The 17,995-nt window shown below is 46.0% G+C and overlaps 1 protein-coding gene across 2 annotated transcripts in view; it reads right to left on the reverse strand.

Annotated features, from left to right (window-relative positions):
- SH3KBP1 (SH3 domain containing kinase binding protein 1) overlaps positions 1-17,995 on the reverse strand; it is a 1,359,457-nt gene that overhangs the window by 134,706 nt on the left and 1,206,756 nt on the right. For both annotated transcript variants that reach the window (XM_086934590.1, XM_086934589.1), the window contains one exon: positions 16,324-16,409. In XM_086934590.1, the coding sequence (XP_086790716.1) occupies positions 16,324-16,409 (86 nt within the window). The remainder of the gene's footprint in view (positions 1-16,323; positions 16,410-17,995) is intronic.

The raw sequence follows: 17,995 nt of genomic DNA on the forward strand, positions 1-17,995 counted from the left end.
TGCCCTCTCAGTCAAACTCATCCTTAGGTAATTTATTAACACACAAGCCCGTAGTGTCAGCGTGCATGCCAAAGCAGTTACGAAATACACAGGCAGTGTCACACCCCACAGCGTAAAGTGCAATTTAATGTTTAATACGTGCAGGACAGAAAGAAAAACGTTCAGCTCACCCCTGCCAAGAGACGCCTCTGCCGCGGCGCGACAGTTGTTGCTAAACTGAGTGACTGCGGCACATGACGCTGGAATCCCTCCAAAGGCCACAAGAAAGCGCGCCGCCCCTTCGGTTTGTTTACAGCGAAGGTACAGAGGGGTCAGCTCGACTCCTCGCTCTCAAAGCGACTCCTTCTGACTGATCTTCTATCCCTTCGCTGAACACCAGCTTAAATGTTCATAACAGAGACAGAGTGCAGTTACTGGCAATGTCGCACTTAAAATATCATTTTACTGGTCAATTAGCACAAGGTGCTGCAATGAGTGGTTCTTCAACTATCAGTGAGTAGCTCCCCTACGTGAGGCCAATGTAGTGAATGAAAAACATTTTTTAGGATGAACTAGGTATGTTTCCAAAACTGAAAACGGTTTATTTAGAAGTAAATAAAATGAGTGTATTTTCAGAACTGATAAACTGATATTTGTAGACTATATGCATATTGCTGATGTACTTTCTTACATGCCATGGGGCATTGCTGATGTTGAGACATACAAAATTAAAACCAAAGAAGATTTTTTTACTGATGACCTTGCCAGATGCATAATTGTGGTCACTGCCAGTAATCTTGCATGCAATGGCCACTAATGGAGTGTAATAATAATAATAATCTTTATTGCGTGATTAATTAAAATCTTTGCAATTACTCAATAAAAACAGGAAGGAAGCTGGTGTATAAATGTAACAATTTTGCAAAGCAATTAAAAAAAATGGAGTGAATCCACCTCCTAGTGAGATTTTTCCTCGTTCACAATCGTCAATATCAAGCTGGCTATCGGGAGAGTGGAAAATAAACCGCCCAGCGAGGTTTCTCAACACCCGTGTTTTTCATTGCAAGTGGTCGCGTATGCTCGCGACCACTCACAGTGAGAAACTGACCATTCTCGTTGAGAAAGCTGCCACTAGAGTAAAAATCTACTTGAGTGGCAGAAAAGGAAAGAAGGGACCGCTTGCGCTGTGCAAGGTGCCGTTCGCAATGATTGCACAGACAAGCATCTGGCACTGTGCAATCACCGCAAACAGCATTTTTCTATGGAACTCAGCTGCTTGCAGGAGCTCCGCGTATTGGGATGGAGTATTTTTGCCACTTTGCGGAGTTCCGCGTAGGGCAACTCCGCGAACTTTCCCAGCTTTACGAATTAAGTGCCAGCACTGAGCACCAGAGACCACCAGCTCAAATTAAGAACTTGTCCTCACCCCGAAGCATTTTTAGGTCTGGCCATTGAAACAGCTTTTGGGATCCCCCGAAGCATTTTTAGGTCTGGACATTGAAACAGCTTTTGGGATCTCCCAAGACTAACAGCTTTAGATGTCCTGAAGAACTACTGTTTCTCCATAAAATGTCATATTTAAAATGCATAGCTACAGGAGATTTTGGTCATAGGGCTTCTCCCATTGGTCTGATAAATTGAAATTCATATTTTACTTACACCCACCACTGAATACATCATGAGGCAATGGGTCATGCAATTTTGCTCATCGCCTCTTTTCATTTGGATTGAATCACAAAGCCTGTGTACATTGTTCACATCCATCTAAAAATAGGGCCATTCTCTTTCTTCAGAGACAAAATTGGTTGAAATCGTTTTTTTAGCTTAGTTTTTATAATAAACAGCTATCAATTTTGCCAGCACTTCTGGTGCCAGGTAGAGAGTAATTTGTTTTCAGTCTCCTTTGTAGGTCACTACCTACCAGACTGTGCACTGTCTGGTTATTTGAAAGACATTTTGAAGGCTTACAGAAAGTTGACTTGGAAATGCATTAAGCCTGTGGCTTGCTAATGACTTTTTTATGGGTTCCCATTTGCTGGCTTTATTTGCTTTAGGCTGTGCAGCTTTAGTTCATACCTCCTCATTCTGAAGTTGTGTTTACAGTATTCTTCCATAAACTCATTGTTGGACCCGGCCCGTTGGGCAGGTTCACCCCTAGACTTTTTGCTTTTTCCTAGCCTGTTTATGGAACCTGATGTTGGTGATTTTAGGCCTCTGCGCACTTTTTCACTGTGGGACAGTGTAAAGTGCTTGAGCTCTCTGTGAATGAGTGGTGAGTGACCTGCCCCCCCCATAGGAATGAATGGGGAATATGTATGCCCATGGTAGTTCCTGATGTGTGGGGAGTTCAGGGGCGAGTTTGGTATGTATGAACTCGTGAGAATGAATGCTGCAAAATGGTATATGCGGCATGACTGTGTCTAGTCTAGAAGTACTACTTTTGGAAGTTGTCATATTTGTGTAAGTTGTTGCTGGCATGTGATTGGCTGGTGAGCCTGGCCCAGAGTGCCTGGGCCTGCTTGTGGATTGACTGTCTGGTTTGAGGATGACCTGGGATGGAGAGCCCAAATTGTTGTCTGAGTCAGCCCATGGATGAAAGGCAGCATCTGCTGCCAGGGAAGTGGGAGGAGATGGCACCTGATAGTGAAGGGCTGTGCCTGCCTAACTACAAAGCTGGCTCCACCTCCCGCTGGGCGACTGACACCTCTGTCCCTGATACTGAAGGGACTTCCCTGTAACCAGTTCTGGCTGGTTCTCACACTGCCTGCTTCAAAGGACTTCCAAGGATTTCAAAGACTTTCCTGTGTATAAGAAGGGGTTGTGTCCCCTTCCAAAATGTTCTTGTTTCTGACTTGAATCTACCAGGGGCGGGCGCTGCCCAGCCCCTGGATGCCTGGAGGACTCTGGGGGACCCCTCTGCCTTGCCTGGGCTGATGGGGGGGACTTTGCTTTGCCCTGGATTCCTGATGGACTGGTCCTGGACTCCTGAAGAACTTTGCTGGAGGATTTCCCTTAATAGGAGCTGCTGTGCTGCCTCCTGGATGCCTCAGGACTTTTGGGACCCTTCTTGATGTAGGGGTCATCTCTGGGGGCTTGTGAGGCTGTCAGTGCCCCCAGCGCGATGGAAGCGCTTTATTTCTGCCTCCTAGCGCTTGAGAGCGCTTTATTTTTCACCCATAGCGAGTGTGTCGCTATCACGCATTTTGCGTGAGATGTTGCAGGTGCCACCCTGCGTTATGCCCGTATTTATTTAATTAATTACGAGTGCCCACCTCGATTGCGTGATTGTTCTTAGGCCGGTGCCCACCCGGCATTTGCCCCGCGGCCATGCCGCTAATCTTAATTTTTACTCGAGGGAGCCCACTCCTCGGTAAACTCAGCCCCCGCCTGCCTGCCTAAGGAGAAGGGCCGCTGCGCTGCCCGCAGCGACCCGGAAGTGGTTGGCCGGCCGGCCAATTGCAGCGCGGCCGGCCGGAAGTCCTGCCCCCGCTGCCGGCCGAGGAAGAAAGGAGATGCTGGCGGCGGGAGGGAAGGAGGAACGGAGTTGTGGCTGAGAGCCCCGGGTCCCAGGAGGGGGCCCGGGTGAAGCGGGAGAAGCCTTGCAGCCTGTGTCTGGCGGAGGGGGCAGGAGGCACAATGCCGGTGCCTGCCCCTCGGCGCTGCTCGCCAGAAGCGCCGCCCGGAGGAGCCCTGCACAGGAGAGCCCGGTGAGTTGAAGGGCTGGGGGGCTCTGTGTGGGCCACTGTGGGTGCCTGCTGAAGGCACAGTGACGGCGAAGAGCGGCCCCACTTGGCAGCGGGCCGCTCCAGCATCTGGGGGCATTTTTAAGAAGTTAGAGTCCCCCGTAGGGGACTCCACAGTGAGTGGGGCAGAAGAGAGGAGGGGCGCCGGGATACGTTGTCGGTGTCCGCCCCTCCAGCAGCGCGAGCTCGCGCTCCTTGTTCGCGGGAAGCCACGAAGGCTTCAAGGGCGGCCCCAGCTGGCAGTGGGTCGCCCCAACATGTATGAGCCCAGAAAGGCTCAGAGGGGCCCTAATTTGTTTGAGAGCCTGTTTGGCTCCAGAAAGGGCCACATTAGATAGAGGGGGCGTCGGGGCATATTGCCGGTGCCCGCCCCCTCCTGCCTCAGAGTGTGAGGGTTAGAGTCCAGGGAGGCTCCAGGGGGCATGTTGCTTTAGAGCCAGTGTGGCTCCAACGTTTGACCAGTGTTGGCCAGAGCCTGTGTGGCTCCAACGTGCGCAGTGTTTGTTTTAGAGCCTGTGTGGCTCAGGTGGCGCAGATTTGTTCTAGGGGCTACTGAGAGCCCTGCCACAGCTTTTTGATCCCAGCTGCCCAGCACTTTGTGGGCAGCTGCCACGTTTAGGTTTTGGTACTTTTGGACTGGCGCTGAATGGCAGCGCGCCCTGACATTTGGACCCAGGGCATCTTAGCCCCAACAAGGCCAGTTGGCCTAGGGACTGCCACAGGTGGTGGCTTATGTAAGTCATGCGCAATGTGATTTCTATGGTTTTAATAGTAATTGCCTACTGTGTGTTTTGTTTGTGCTATTGACTTCTGTTCTGGCACCTCTGAATGTGTAGGTTTATGCATTATGTGTCTTTCTTTCCATGTGCTGCACCTCTGAATGTTTAGTCATCATGTGTCTTCTTGCGCTGCACCCCTGAATGTATTTTATTGCATCATGTGCTCTATTCTTAACACCTCTGAATGTATTTTATGGCATCATGTGTTTCTCTTTATTACTCCTCTGAATGTGGTTCATGCATCATGGGTAATGTGTTCTTTTCCTAGACCCCTAAACGCTGAGTGATACTTAGGTGGTTGTCTTTATTACTCCTCTGAATGTGGTTTATGCATCATGGGTAAGGTGTTCTGGTTTATACCCCTAAATGTGGTTATTCTTAGGTGGTTGTCCTTTTTAGTACAGGTGGTCCTAGTAAGGTCCTGGTTCCTGTTACCAGTGGTTACTGGTTGTTATCTTTGATTATTATTTTATGTTACATGAATTCTTTATTCTAGAAGTGCTATATCTGAATATGACAGTGGCCCAGTCTTGTACATAATCCCTGTGAATATTGCCCGTGCCAGTTGGCACAATGTATATGTGTGACTCTATCTGATATGTTTTTACAATACAAAAGTTATTTTTATATTAACCTTGTGTGGAGTCTCTTTTGTGGTGTGCCTAGTATGTTGTTGCTGTTGTGCGCTGGCGCAAATGCTTTACACATTGCCTCCGAGTTTAGCCTTACTGCTTGTGCCAAGCTACCAAGGGGGTGAGCAGAGGTTATCTTGGCGTGTGACTTCCTTGCCCTGACTAGAATGGTGGTTTCTGCCTGGCTTTGGCGTCAGCCTTAGCCTACCAGAAATAGCCAGTTCTAGCACCAGGCCTTTACATCTTGTTCTTATCTCATCACATTTGCTGGGCATTTAAAGACCTAGGACAAATGTAAAGCTGTGTTTTCGTGGGAGCCAGGTGTTTATTTTGTTTTCAGCTGACTTCAAATTTAAAGCGTTTGACGGAAAGAGGAATGCAGCGTACTTGCTCCATGGAGACTGCTTGTGCCCTTTTTTAATTTGTTATTTTCGACATAGCCATCTCAAAAGATATCTCATTCTTCAGCTGCAAAAAACATTTGCAACTTTTTTACAAGATTCCTCTTCTTTGGTGAGTCTATTTAATTTGGGGAACTGCCTTTTTAGGAACAAAGTACAAAACCGCATTTCAGTCTCAGCGTCAGCCTAACATATGGTGATCTTGGGTAATTTACACTGTTTATGGCCTATTCACTGTCAAGCATAGGATAAGATATTTTTCTAGGAAAGAGCCAGTCACAGTGTAACACAATTTAACAATGCTTTGTTTTCACTTTGATGTGTACAGCATATGCTTTATTTAGGACATCTGTGGAAACTCAGTTTAGAGAGTTGGCTAAGTTTAAAGGCACTTTTTAGGTCTCGCCTTTACCATTCCGCAGAATTCAAGTCGGCAAAATCCTCTTCAAACCAAGGGCTTTCAGCCCCGCGGTTTTCTTGCAGTTCACGTAAATTACGTGACCAAACATGCACGCGCATTCACGGCCAGGGCTTCTCCTCCCCTAGCAGCACTCCTCTCACACCAGCAACTCCCCCCTCCCACACCAGCACCTCCCCTCTCTCTCCTCTCTCTCCCCGCAAACACAGCCTTGCCCTAGCAGCACTCCTCCCACACCAGCACCTCCCCCCTCCCACACCAGCACCTCCCCTCTCTCTCCCCGCAAACACAGCCTTGCCCTAGCATCACTCCTCCCACACCAGCACCTCCCCCCTCCCACACCAGCACATCCCCTCTCTCTCCCCGCAAACACAGCCTTGCCCTGAGAGCGGCTTCCTGGGGTTCACAATATGTCACCCGTCAGCCTCTGCCAGCACAGTTCTCAGACTTACAACCGTCAGGGGGAATGGGTAGTTATCACCACCCTACCATGCAAGACGGGCATGGAAAACTAAAGAAATATGGATTCATTTCTACTCTTTATTACCATCAGAGACTTGGGTGGGGGCAGGACTGTGTAGCTATCACCACCCTACCATGCAAGACGGGCATGGAAAACTAAAGAAATATGGATTCATTTCAACTCTTTATTACCATCAGAGACTTGGGCGGGGGCAGGACTGTGTAGCTATCACCACCCTACCATGCAAGACGGGCATGGAAAACTAAAGAAATATGGATTCATTTCTACTCTTTATTACCATCAGAGACTTGGGCGGGGGCAGGACTGTGTAGCTATCACCACCCTACCATGCAAGACGGGCATGGAAAACTAAAGAAATATGGATTCATTTCAACTCTTTATTACCATCAGAGACTTGGGCGGGGGCAGGACTGTGGCATTGATCCTGCGCGCACAGCTGCGTGTGTGTAGTGCAGACTCAATAACCAGATCATTGCTGCTTCCAGGGTTTCCGTAGCTCGCATTGATTGACTGTTCTTGGCGCTCCTCAGACGTGAGTGCGCGGGATGCACCAAGTCGAGCCGCGAGACCGCTCTACAGGGTGAATGAAGCGGTGCCAGACGTCAGCACACGCAGCGTCACTGATAATCGATAGGTCCATTCACAAGCCTGTGACAGTGCCCTCCTCCTACCCATTCATACCGGGCCTTCCCGAGACCAGGGCCAGAGCGCGCGACGGGGACAAAACACAGCCTGCCCGAGGGCAGGAAGCGCTTCGAGGCGGAGGCACGCGTGCTGCGCAGAACTTTCAACTTCCCCTCGCCCACCACTGAGTGCCCCCGCAGCAGACCTCGATTCTCTACTGCTATCGCCTCTGGCAGTATCCTCCTCGTGCAGCCCTGGGCAGCGAAGGGTTAATGCTTATCTCCGGGACGCTGGCACAGCTCATCCACAGCAGTGACTCATCTGCCCATCAACGGCAAACCCCTCCAGGCCCACACTCCCCACCCTCGGGCCATTCCGATTTCCAGAGTAGGTAGGCAGGGACACGGCCACATACGATTTCATGACACCTGCACCTGCCCGCACACCTACCAACCAGATAGAGGCCGGTATCTATGCATCAACCACACCAACCACCTCCTCACGCAGGCTGCACCCCACCCAGAACTCCACATGAAAGCCACACACACTTCAAAGGCTCCACTCCACTCCCCGCCCTCCGCCTGCACTTCGCACTTTCCGACTTCCCCTCCCACCTCCCACGGCTCTTCCCATTCACGCGCTCGTTACCATTTGCTCCCGAGCCGCATTTCTTCTCCCCCCCCTAATCTTAGCAATGCCAAGAGCTTGCTTTCCCCAAGGTCTCTGACTCGATTTCATCTTGTTCTCGTGCTCGCCAAGGATGTTTCACCGTGATCAGTTTGTGCCTTTGATTTCTCTAAAGAGAGATCCGAGTACAAGGGTTCCCTGGTAGTATTCTGAAGCAGGCAGGGATGTCTTTCGTATAATCCTGCAGCAGCAGCTGAATGACCCCTTAGTCGGCGCAGCCTGAAGATCTGCCAGTGTGGGGAAGTCAACTGTCCTTTGCTGTGCTGAAGAAGCTGACTCAGGGCCGCCTCTCTTTTCAGGGTCTTTCTAGAGCTTTATTCTTCGCAGACATGTATTTGTTGTTGTCTCATCATCTGTGCAGCACCCACAACAAGTGAATTAAATTATTAGCATCGTACACAGTTGTTTTTGACACCAAGACTCAATCAGCCAGTGTTTTCGAAACACCAGCAGACCTGGCGCTCATTCATCGTAGCACTGCATTTGAAATAAAACCTATGCTGGGAATATATGTTTATATGCCAGAATTAGGAGGGAACTTCACTCTGCCTTATGTAAATATAATACCACCGAACTTCCAACTTGCCACTCACCCACGCAACGCCACTCACCCACGCAACGCCACTCACCCACGCAACGCCACTCACCCACGCAACGCCACTCACACACGCAACGCCACTCACCCACGCAACGCCACTCACGCAACGCCACTCACCCACGCAACGCCACTCACGCAACGCCACTCACCCACCCACGCAACGCCACTCACACACGCAACGCCACTCACACACGCAACGCCACTCACACACGCAACGCCACTCACACACGCAACGCCACTCACACACGCAACGCCACTCACACATGCAACGCCACTCACACACGCAACGCCACTCACCCACGCAACGCCACTCACCCACGCAACGCCACTCACCCACGCAACGCCACTCACCCACGCAACAACACTCACCCACGCAACGCACCTCACCCACGCAACGCACCTCACCCACGCAACGCAACTCACCCACGCAACGCCACTCACCCACGCAACGCCACTCACCCACGCAACGCCACTCACCCACGCAACGCCACTCACACCCACACTGTGCCGTGCACAATAGGTCTCGCAGTAGGAAAGTTGGAGCTATTGGTTTTGTAAATGACAAAGCCCTTTATGTTTTTAAAATGAAAACAAAAATAAAAGGCATTGTTATTTGCAATTGTAATAGCTCCAACTTTCCTACTGCGAGACCTATTGGCAACGCCAGTGCTTGTTATGAAAGCTTTTGTGTTTATGTTTAGCTTCACAATAATTATGCATTCCATCTGCAACTGCGCCATTTTCGGAACACATATATTTCCGGCTATAAACGATTTCCTCATGTCTCCTAGCAGGTACCAGGATCATTATTTCAATGGTGCAGCAGTTGCAGTGACACAGGGGCAAAAATGTTTAGGAAACCCAATGAGCACTGATTTTTGGGATATTTTACTACTGAACAAGCAGTCACATGTGCAATTACCTTGCATGCACAAGGGTAATAATTTGAATGGTGGAGCAGGTGCAGTAGTAAAGGCACGAAAAGGTCTAGGAAACCCACTGAACACAGAATATTGCTATATTTTCTAATAAACAAGCAGTCACAAGTGCAATCATCTTGCAGGCACCAGGGCCACAAAGTCAATGGTGCAGCAAGTGTAGCCGCACTGTGGCTAAACGCTCTAGGAAACCCATTGAACACTGATTATTGCTATATTTTACTACCAATCAAGCAGTCACAAGAACAGTTAACCTGTAGACACTAGGGCCATGATTTGAATGGTACAGCAGGTGTGGTGGCGCAGGAGCCAAAAGGTCTAGGAAACTCATTGAAAACCGATTATTGCTATATTCTACAACTAAAAAAAAAAAAAAAAAGACATGAGTGCTTTTTTGGTTCTTTTCTAACCATTGCACCTAAAGTATTACATAGCCTAAAGCATCACTATGATAAAAGCTGTAACCTGTTGGACAATTATGTCTACCTACTCCTTATGTTACATTCAGCGCATTTATATGGCACATTTGAACAGTTTTTGTATGGTCCTAAAATACTTCTGAATCTGGGCACACTAACACCTTGGCAAAGGCATTCTCCAAACTAAAACATTAGCACACCAGCCACTGTAAACACCATATAAATACTTATAACTTACCATATGGCATTCCATACCAAGCATTGGCAAAGCCAAAAAGGCATGTCTATGCAAGATCTATTGGCTTTGTCAAAGTTTTTCAGCCATATTATACAGTAGCACTAGCTTTACTGCACCATAACTGAAAATACAAAAAGCACCATAACGCAGACATTGCTGGTGATGCCACACAGATTTTTTACATTACTTTCAGCCATTTGAAAGCATGGCAAAAAAAATTAGCAAAGCCAATAAATCTCAAATAGGTAAGACCTTTTGGCTTGCCAAAGCTTGTTAAGTTAAAGTAACATAGTAGCTCCCTGTGATGTGGTAATTTTTTTTTAAAACATTACTAGTAAAAAGCCACATCCGTGAATGTTTTTAGTTTCTATTTTTAGTGCAGTTATATGGCAACAATAGATTCCCCCAGATCTGGGAAACGCCACCCCTGTCCTGTGGTCCATTTGACTCCAGAGCAGGTGGTAAATTAGATAGTCAGTAGGTGTGCTACTATTTCAGGCTAGGCACACCCCTAAAGTGGGCTACCTGAAGTAGAGAGCCAAGAAAGGGTTTCACCATTTAGGATTTGGTTAAACTAAGAACTCTGGGTCAGGACTATGCCCATTCTCCACAGAAAGTGGTCATACAGCGGGTGTAGCTACCCCAGGGGTAAGTAGCCCATTGGCTACTACTCTACACTCCCCTAAACACCACAACATTGTAGGGGTCCCCCTGGCAACTTGAAACCAGATTTGTCTACCTGAGAACAGAAGGACAAAGTAAAGCCAAAGATATGAGAACAGAGGTCCTACACTGAATTTGGTGGCAAACTCTGCCTGGCTGCTTACACCACTACAATCATGAAGATAGACTCATCCAGAAGCTGCTCATCTTCTCCAAACCAGAGCTTCAACAACCAAGAAGCATCTCCCTTGGGATGGAGGAGCCACTCCCCTGCATCCGTAGGCGCCAACTGCACCGGCTCCACCAATGGAGTATATCACCAGTATGTGGTTGGTGTGATTCTAGGACGTCATCCCCATCTCACAGCAAGTTTCCAGATGCTAGACCCTCCAGGAGCCTCACAGCACCAATACCCTGGGTTCTGAAGCATTTGCCGCAACCAAGGCATGTTGAGTGTCCAGTCTGTTAACCACCAAAGCCAAAGCCGAACTGCTGACAAGGGACTTCAGGATCAATGAGACCTACACCAAGAGTGGCACTGCTGTTCTGTTTTCTACCCTAATTCAGGTCACCCCAGTAGAGTGAGAGCCTCCAACGCAAGTGACCCACCGGACAGAACAACCCAGCAACCGAGCCCAACAGTCTGAGTTCACATAAACCAACAGTGACCTTTTACTGCAGAGACCCTCAAGAGCTGAGCCTCCTCTTGGGTTCTGGTGGACTTGTCCCCACTTGCAGCCTTTCTTTTACAGGTACGCTACCATTGACTGTAACATGTAGCGCTCGAGGCTACCAACACGATCAGCACCTCTGCACCCGGACTCACCAAGGCAGGCAAAACCGAAATGCTGGTAGTTTCTTGGACCTTGGCCCCTATGCACCCTAAGTTCCGAAAGGCACCCTCAAAAAACGTTTGCAGTTATCTGTATGCAATTTATGTTTCATCCACAGGATAACATTACTGCGGTAGAGGCTCAAGCCTCAAAAACTGGTATTCGACTATTTAACTGTTTTCCTGGAAAACAATACCTCCAAAAGTAATCACCTGGGTCAGATGATATTGGTGTAGAAAAATATATGAAAATGTTTGTTATTTTTCTAAATTGGTCTTGGATTTTGGAACGACTACTGGATTGACCCATTCCCAGGTATACCTAAGGATAGGGGCTTGAGTTAAGAACCAAATTTGTAAATATTACAGGCTAGTAAGATGAATCAATCGGTTCTTGATTCAGGGCAAACAACATCAGCTAAATGAACCTAGGGTGAAAGTGAAAAAGCCCAGTGTCCCCACTGGTCTGTGCAGGAGGTAATATGGGGTCCCAAAAAGTCAGGGAGTGCATGTGGTAGGACAGAGTGAAGTTAGTTCACCACACTTGTACTCAAGGAATATCTACAATTGGTCCACGGCTCTCTAGACTAGCATGCATCTTCAATTCATCTGTGACCAGCTGCTATGAGGTTCTTGCTGGGTGGCTCTCTTCCTCAACTCACAGGTGTCAGTCAGCTGGACCTTGCGCTTTGTTCTTCTGGTCAACCCCTCTCTAAGCACTGGGCTGTATAGCGTCCCCTTCTTCCAGGCAGGTCACAGCAGTAGGGTTCCACCAGAGTCCAAGAAAGCGCCTAGCCTTGAGGTTAAAACTGTAGCTTTTAAAGTCCTGGTTGTTCCTCTTCCGCAACCATGTTCCTGATGAGAGGTGACTCTGTGTAGGCGCACCAGAGTTTCTCTAGAAATCCAGACTGGTTCTAGGATATGGGGTGGTGAGAAGCCAAAGATAATTAAAAGATAGCTTTCTTTGAAATTTAAAGTCTCCTCTAAATGTTTTAGAGAGCATCCTCAAGGGCTTTCTTGTTGAGTTTTTGTAGTAAAGGAAGGAGCCAGCTCCAACTGGTCAGGGTTTGTTAATTACTTGGTGACGAAAGCTTGACACTCTGGGCCAGATCTTTATATTGCAAGGCATCACACAGCACAACACAGGGAGAGAACTGGAGCTGAGACATGTTGATGGTCAAAAGTTCTTAATCTGGCAGGATGAAGATGAATATTTCACATCCAATCCAGACACGTACTTGGTCTCTAAGGTGGACAACCCCATGCAGGCTGCCATGACCACAGTGGACAAAGACACTCACCATTTTGTGAAACAATTACTGTGTGCTCCATATCACAACACTGATACCACACATGACCACCCAGTCATTCTAGACACAAGGAACAAGCATAAGAGAGAGAGAGAGACAGACAGACAGAGAAAGAGAGAGGAGGTACACACACACCAAGAAACAAAGGTACAAGTACCTACATACTGCATGGATTTTTTCTATGGAAGATTGGCAGGTCCCTGAACCTATGGCTATTGTTAGGTGTGCACACTGGTGCAACCAGTGACCACCAGAGCCTTGACATTAGAGAGTACATTAATCAGCCTCTATTTCTCCAGAAACGAGTTATCTAATTTGCTGGTCCCTCCTATTCTCCCACCTTCCCATTATTCTCATACGATGTCTTGGGCTTTTCCAGCTTGGATTCTTTGGCCTTACATATTTTCCTTGCATTCACTTTAAGCATCTCCAGCTCAATATAATTAATCTCCAGCAACTTTGAAGTGAGCGGGCAGGGAGTCTATGAGTGGGGGCTACAGAGTGGTTCAGTACTGGGAGCCCTGTGTGACGCATACCATGCTTCATCCTCACCTGGTTGCTAGACCAGACGTTTAGCTATGCGCGCATCTTCGTCAAGTTTATATTAGGACGTTCTTATCCTTATCAGTCTCTTGCGCTCATATTTTGAGAGGAGCCTGTGCACATATGCTTTAAATTGCTTGGTGTCACCCATCTCTAAAGTGCCCTCCTTAGATAAATTACTTTATTGAGTGTTATCATAAGTCCTCATAAGTCTGGAAGAGGACCCACCAGTGAGGGTCCTGGGGTAGCCAGTGATTACCGGAAGTTATTCTTGGTGGGTGCCATCATCAACCTCTAGTGTCCAGGGGGTCAGGTATATTGCACTCCATCCAGAGAACAATGTTACTTTCTATGTATTCTTGACCCTCCAACAGCAATGAAGTTTACACTAGGAGATGGAAGAGATTTTGGAATTCATATAGTATAGTAGAAACACAATTGATTACACTTAATAGACCCAGTGTCCTGTCAGAGCTACAGCTTGTGAAAATTATAGGTCTTTTAAACACACAAAAAAGTATGGCACTTAAAATAAAATTAAAAAAACACAAAAAGTCTTAACTCCTTCTGTGATTGGGATGCGACCCCCCACAAACAATTATAGCGCACACACAATCATACAAATAACAAGGGCTGGTTTGAAACTCAAGTGAGGTATCATGCAGTCATATCACAGAACAAACTCGATGTCAAGTCAGAGCTATATCTTTTAGAAACAATAGGTGTTTATTCACATATTCAAGGCAGTTATAGGTAGGAACAAAACAAGAAACAGAAGGAGCAAGAATGTTCTATGTAGAGGTAAGATCCAAACAATTTCATACAGCTTACATGGTATGGCACCATAAATCAATTTCCATGGGCTTCTGTGGACAATTTTACCCCACGGAAAGGGGTGGCAGATTCATGTTTATTTGCTGTCCTCAGGACCCCTTATGCCTCAGGTCTATTACAATGGGTTCGTTTGTAATTACAGGCAACGGAACTAAAAGTGGTGAACATATTCTTTTCACGTCTCCAGTATGCTATGATAGACCATACACAGTGTGGAGAGGAACTTCAGTTGTGAGGCTTCGCAGACTGACTAGCCAACATGATGTAGAAGTATATATATTCATATACATTTCTCACCCCACCTAGATACATATGAGACAGCCAAGGTGCAGCATGCACGTTGTCATGTAGAGTGACAATGGGAATCTTCACTGTGATCAAAATGAATCTGTCCTACCTAGAAAATACACACACACACACACCCACCCACTACTTTACTGGGAAGAGGGACGGAAGAACTCATGTTATGGAGGACTCAGTGCATGTGACCAGTGAGCGGGTTGGCCTCTTCTCGGCCAGGGTACAAGTGGAAAGGCCTCTGATTCAGTTTACTCATGAATTGGTTTGAGAGGGCAATAGACGTCCTTAATTCAGAACAGGTTTCTTTTTCAGTGCATCCCAAGGATCGCAAAATTCATCGTCCAGCTAGACAACGTCAGCTAAACCTGGAGCACCTCCAGTGGCTACTGAGTCCCCTGGAGATGCATTGCTGGGCAGACCACAAAAAAGTTAAACAGGAACAGGGTGGCCAGGTTGTAACTTGCCATGCAAGGACCCCTCTACCCTAAACTACACTTCTATGCAATGCAAAGAGTTTTGAGCATGGAGGGTCCAAAACATTCGTAAAACCAAATAAAGGGTGTGAATTCTGAAAGTGTGTGAGTATAGCTTATACGTCTGATTAGTTACACCTGTTTTTGTAAATCAGGGCTTAGGTTGTTCCTCCACACAACTGAACCAAAACCTTAAGGAACATTCAGTGAAACAATACAATTTCTGTCTGGAGTACCACCTTAAATGTTTACAGTTTATCTCGCTTTCCATTTCATTTTTGATTTATGAATCATTATAGCCATAGTGCTGTTTTTAAAGACAAAAAATGTCTATTCTACAACTGGTTGCAGAGGGGTAACCCAGGAATTGTTTCTGTGGTCACTTTGTGGATGCTTCTCCTCATACCTGTTAGTTGCCCCCCCACCCCAGTGAATGATTGATGCCCCTGATATCGGTAACTCCACTGGCAGGGGAAGGAGGACCAGACCTGCTACTGGTGCACTCTTATAAATCACATAATGAAAAAAAGTGTATAATCTGTGATTCAGGATAACTTTATCTGGGGACTGACGTAAAAACTCTAATTGTGCTGCTTAGTTAGCACCTCTAAATTTCTATAAAATCACATGAATTCTAACAAATTTCAGCATGGATACGCCCAAAGGTTCCCATGTATATTTTTATGATTTGCACATTTTCGGGTGAGCATGATAAAATTAAAGTTTAAGTCACCTTTATATGACACCTCTGGCATGTAAAAGAATACATTTTCTGCAGACTGGCTTAATTAAGAAACACAAAATATATTTGCAAACGTTTCTAAGATCCCTGGTAATAAAATGATACGCTGAGCATTTAATCCACCAGGAAGACAAATATGAAAAGAGGGCGTATGGACAGTGGAAAAATGTGATTATGCTAATAAAATAACATTAGTATCTGGCATGCTTTTTATTGCACACTTTGGAACAAATCCTCAACAGAAATACGGAGCCATATATTGGATTTGTAAACTGTTATAGGTGAACCTGGTTATCAGTTACACTCAAATTAGAATTTGGCAGTCTGTCTACCGCACTGACTACAGGCGGGTTGTACATTCCGATCCCTGCACTTACTCCGGTTTGGTCAGGGATTGAAATTCTGAGATTTACAGTAAACATCGCTCAGCTTTCCCCATAAAAACGTCAGCAGGTCAAACCTGACAAAATGTACCGGAGCAAAAATGCGTTTAATTCTGATACTTGTGAAATTCGGTACATTTACTCATCATCCCAGAGGAAAACTCAGAATATGATAATTATTCCAGCCCGCAAAAACCGCACCCTGCCACTCTGTACTTGCTCACCCTTTACTCAATCTCTTGTAATCATGGCCTAACAATGAAATAGCATTAAAAGCACAGGCAAAAATGTATTCCATCTTACCAATATCATTACTTCGATCTGAAAAGTCCTTCTCAGGAGTGCTTGATACAGTACTGGCCAGAAGTTCTGCCTTGGGACTCTCACTTCTAAAGAAGGAAAAAGATAGTTTAAATTGTAAAACTAGCAAAATGTAAACACTAGTGGCATGTAAGCCATTGTAATACAAGTCCTGGAAGCTAATTATAGTTTAAAGCAGACCCTAAAGCAACAGTAAAACATCTAAACCAGATGTGGCAGTGCCAACAGCGTATAAATGAAAGTGCTTCTTTAGTCACTAGTGAATTTAGGCATGTAATAATTCACCATAGATGTGCTTTATCACTCATCCTGGCACTCATACATCCAGCCACTGATTAATTTCTGCATGCACTACACAATAAAACACACATATAAACAGGATAAGCATACACAAGAATATTAAAAGAATAAAAGTAAAAAAAAGAAAAGACAATGCCACGTAAATTTGTGACAGCAAAACACACAAGATGATGGACGGAATGTTGCACAATGGCAAAACATTCCCCCCCAGTCACAGATCTGGGTTTAATCCATCGTTATATAGCCAGAAACCGGTCCTAGGATGCTTGATTCCGTTCCAGGAAAGACATGACTTGGCAGTTCGGGCTGGACTGTTCCCATGAGGCACAGGGTCAAGGCTGATTTGCATATGGCCATGTCTGAACTGGGGTGGTGTGAAGTGCAAAAAAACGATGGATTTAGGCCCAGATCTCTGTACTGGGGTGAATGTATGACATTGTGCTTCATTCTGTCCATCAACTGTTGTTTTCAAATTTGGGAGGCATGTGTCTGCATTAGAAAATAAGTAAAAATTAAGCTTAGCAATGGGTGGCCATCTTGAAATGGTATTGTGCATAGTCGATCATTGTATGAAAATTCCAAAATGGCTGTCGGATTTAGAAGGAATCCTGGACAAGTAATCAATGATACACTATGCAGAAGAAGAGCACTATCACATTTTTAGATGGCCACCTACTAAATGTTCTTCTGGGCGATCAACTTGAAAAGTTATGGTGCATAGTGTATCATTGTTATACCGAATCATGATGGCTGACTTGTTGCATCCAAAAACGACTTCCTCTTGGAATAATACTTTTTTACACCCTGCACAATATCACTCCAAGATGGCCACCCAGCATCGAGCAATGGCAATGCAGGATAATGCACACTGCAAAGGAAATGAGGGGCAGGAACAGCCAATTGCACTGTCTGGGCAGCTGTCAAGCACTCCCAAATAAATACATAAATAACTAAATAAATAAGGTTGAAGGCAGAATTGAAACAGTAACTATGAAAGTAGATAATAAAAATAATAAATGACTGGTCCATCAGCCCTTACACTACAACACACTCTACGTGAAGTGGACATGCATATGTGATCAGGTGAATAGGCATCACTAAAAGGCCAATAGAACTGATGGCTAAAATGGGCGGAATGCTCTACGATGTCATGAACAGAAACAGAATGCAAGTGGCACTCAAAGAGACCAGTAGCTGAAAAAGACTGAATCAAAGTATGTATTTTTAAGATTAATTTTTATTACAACATTATGAGGGTAAACAAAAAAGTACTTTAACAATCATACACCAATAAACACTATGTATAAAGTTACAAATGTACACAAAATACCAGTGGAACATACATTTTCCCTTT

This window comes from Lissotriton vulgaris, chromosome 8 (genome assembly GCF_964263255.1).
Source record: "Lissotriton vulgaris chromosome 8, aLisVul1.2, whole genome shotgun sequence".
NCBI classification, from domain to species: Eukaryota; Metazoa; Chordata; class Amphibia; order Caudata; family Salamandridae; genus Lissotriton; species Lissotriton vulgaris.